We start from the raw sequence: 3,056 nt of genomic DNA on the forward strand, positions 1-3,056 counted from the left end.
TGTGTGTGTGTGTGTGTGTGTGTGTGTGTGTGTGTGTGTGTGTGTGTGTGTGTGTGTGTGTGTGTGTGTATGAATGAAAAGAAAGGAAAAATTTGAAAAAAAGGAAAAGATTATAGCCAGTACTTACCATACATACAAACGCCCTTTCTGGGTGATTGCCATAACATACGGACCATTGCAATCCAGAACAGAGACTCGTGAATTCAGAATAAGGCTTGGAAACATTTTCCGTCCACCAGTAGAGAAAAATGTAATGGAACAATCTTCACATGCAACACAAGCAACGTGACTAGAAATAAAATGTATTTTATGAGGCAGACTGGATATAAAGAGTTTAAAGGGCCTTTCAAAACCAAAGTATATGTATTAATCTTAAATATACGTGAGAGGTGGGAAAAAATCTCAATAAACTTGAAAGTCAAGGTTGGGAGATAATTAATCAAAGAGTTGCTAGATAAAACATTGGTTTTACTGTCATTTTACAGTTGAATATTTAGAGGAAGAATATTCCAGTATAAAGACATTTTACCAAATAATACATCTTTGATATGTAATCTCAGTAAAACAGTTTAAATAAGTCATGTCTATCATATGTGTGGCTTCACAAAGGTGTATGTATGTTTGCAGTAGACTAACTAGCAGTTGTAACCTAAATTCTAAAACTATGCGTTTTTAAGATTTTGTAACATATTGGGAACATAAAAAAAAAAATTCTCTTTGAATAGTAAAAGTATATACACCCATTCTATTAAATATAAATAGAACACTTTCTAAACTAGCCATGATAAAGAATATGAAGTATGATTCTTCTATATAGAAACATATGTGCTAAAATTATTAATGAAATTTTGCACAAGAGTAGTAATAAGGTAGGAACAGCAGGGTGTGGGAATAAACAACACTGTACAACAATACCCCATACAAACGTGTATGTGTGTGTACTCACACGCACTCATACAAAGTGTGGCAACACTAACAAAACAGATTTTGTCCATAATTTACACCGGTAAACCATATAGAATTCCTATCTATTCCTTTTCAGAATTCTGTCTTCTTTCCTACTTGCTCTAAAGTTTGGGTTTGTGCTAAGTTTACTTTGAGGCCTTGTGTTTCCACATTTTGCTTCAATTCCTGAAATGTCTTCTATAGATTTAACCAAGTCATTGTGTACAAGAGTCCTCTCTGGCAGCTTGTTTCAAATTCCTGTTATGGTCTAGAAGACTAGACTGGAAGGGCTGAAAATCGAACCATGATGTACCCTTTCTGCAAGCTTCATTTGTTGTTCAACTCAATGCACTTGCGCTTTATAAAACCCTCATAAACCACTTGAACTACACCTTGTATCTTTAGCGATCATCAGATTAGAGTGTGAAACTCTGTCAAAAGCTTTCTCCAGATCAATGAATGATATGTATAGAAGCTTACTCTATGTTAATTCTTCTCCTGCATTTGTCCCACTAAGGAGATGGCATCAACAGTACTCCTTTCTGGAACAATTCTGAACTGTTTGTTACCTAAATAAATTCTACTTCTAAATAATTGTAACTTTCACATACACATTCATACAGACAGGATGTGGAAAAAAGAAGAAAAAACCCCACAAATGATTTTAAAATATTGCCATTACATTGTTCCACATCATCTCTGTCATTTTAACATCCACTTTCCCATGCTTGCATGAATCAGATGAAGTTTACTGAGACACTGCATGCCCTCCTTGTCACCAACCTTCACCTGTTTCCAATCAAGGTAATATTTCTCTATGGCCAGATATGTTTACATAGAATATGAGAAACAAATACTGTTGATTGTACGACAGCGACACTCACAACTTTTATGCAATGTCAAGACAAGGAGACACAAATACTTTCATGCCTACACACACATACATTCACTATGGGCTGTTTTTCAGTTTCCATTTACACATACCCAAAGTGATATGCCATGACACTGAACTTGAAACCATGAGGTTGGGAAGCAAAATTCTTAACCACACAGCTATACTTATTCCACACTGAATGGATTTTTTTTTTAAATTTAAATTATTTTTATATTTCTACTTTTTTTAGAAAGTGGATATAACTCACCTAGAACCAGCAACACAGACTGCACGAGAGGGAAGTAACTGTTCCCAGCATGACGTACCACCTCGCTGTAACCGTACACGGTGTACTGTAGTAGGACCAAAGTGTATGCTGTTGTCAACTTCAATGACTGTGGTGTTGTGATCTGAAAGGCGTCCTCCAATCTGCCACAGAAACAATAAGGATAACATTAGGTTATATATATATTCTAGGCATACAGACAGACATAGACATGTCATTCATCATCATTTTACTTCCATTTTGCCAGGTTAGTAGCACTTGGACTCTACATTGTAATACAAAATATAGATTCATTCTATAATAATGGATACATATTCTCATTTAACGTGTATGTCCAACCCAGCACAGAACATATATGGATGTTAAAAGATAATAATGATAAGAAACAATATATATGTGAGCATGTGTATGCGTGTGTGTAAATAGACAGAGTTATTAAAAAATGAGCCAAATTTATTATGCAATATTTTAAGAAGGAAAAGCAATAGAAAATTCCAGCTAAGTCACAAGTATTTAATCACAGTCCACTTCTATTTCTTGTCTGACAAGTGTTCAATGTGGCCACCACCTGCGGCATGGGCAACTTCAATGCGTTAAGAGAATTCCTCCCAGACGTGTATCAGCATATCATGATTCACTGAGATGATCGGTGTTGTTATTCGATGTTTAAGGTCACCGAGGTTAGAGGATTGCGTTTATGTTCCACTGCTACCCACTAACTTCGATGACCTTAAACATCGAATAACAACAGCGATCAACTCAGTGGATTGTGATAGGCTTATAAGGGTCTGGGAGGAATTCTCTTATCACATTGATGTTGCCCATGCTGCAGGTGGTGGCCACATTGAAGACAGGAAATAAAAGTTGATAGTGAGTAAATACTTGTGACTTAGCTGGAGTTTTCTATTGCTTTTCCTGATAAAAATATTGCATACTGAAATCAGTTCATTC

At 35.7% G+C, this 3,056-nt stretch overlaps 1 protein-coding gene across 3 annotated transcripts in view; it reads right to left on the minus strand.

Annotated features, from left to right (window-relative positions):
* LOC106882986 (protein HIRA) overlaps nt 1-3,056 on the minus strand; it is a 77,407-nt gene that overhangs the window by 9,700 nt on the left and 64,651 nt on the right. For all 3 annotated transcript variants that reach the window (XM_052973562.1, XM_052973561.1, XM_052973564.1), the window contains 2 exons: nt 2,088-2,248; nt 128-289 (listed from right to left, as the gene is read on the minus strand). In XM_052973562.1, coding sequence (XP_052829522.1) covers nt 128-289; nt 2,088-2,248 — 323 coding nt within the window. The remainder of the gene's footprint in view (nt 1-127; nt 290-2,087; nt 2,249-3,056) is intronic.

The sequence above is a fragment of the Octopus bimaculoides genome, chromosome 16 (assembly GCF_001194135.2).
Source record: "Octopus bimaculoides isolate UCB-OBI-ISO-001 chromosome 16, ASM119413v2, whole genome shotgun sequence".
Taxonomy (NCBI): domain Eukaryota; kingdom Metazoa; phylum Mollusca; class Cephalopoda; order Octopoda; family Octopodidae; genus Octopus; species Octopus bimaculoides.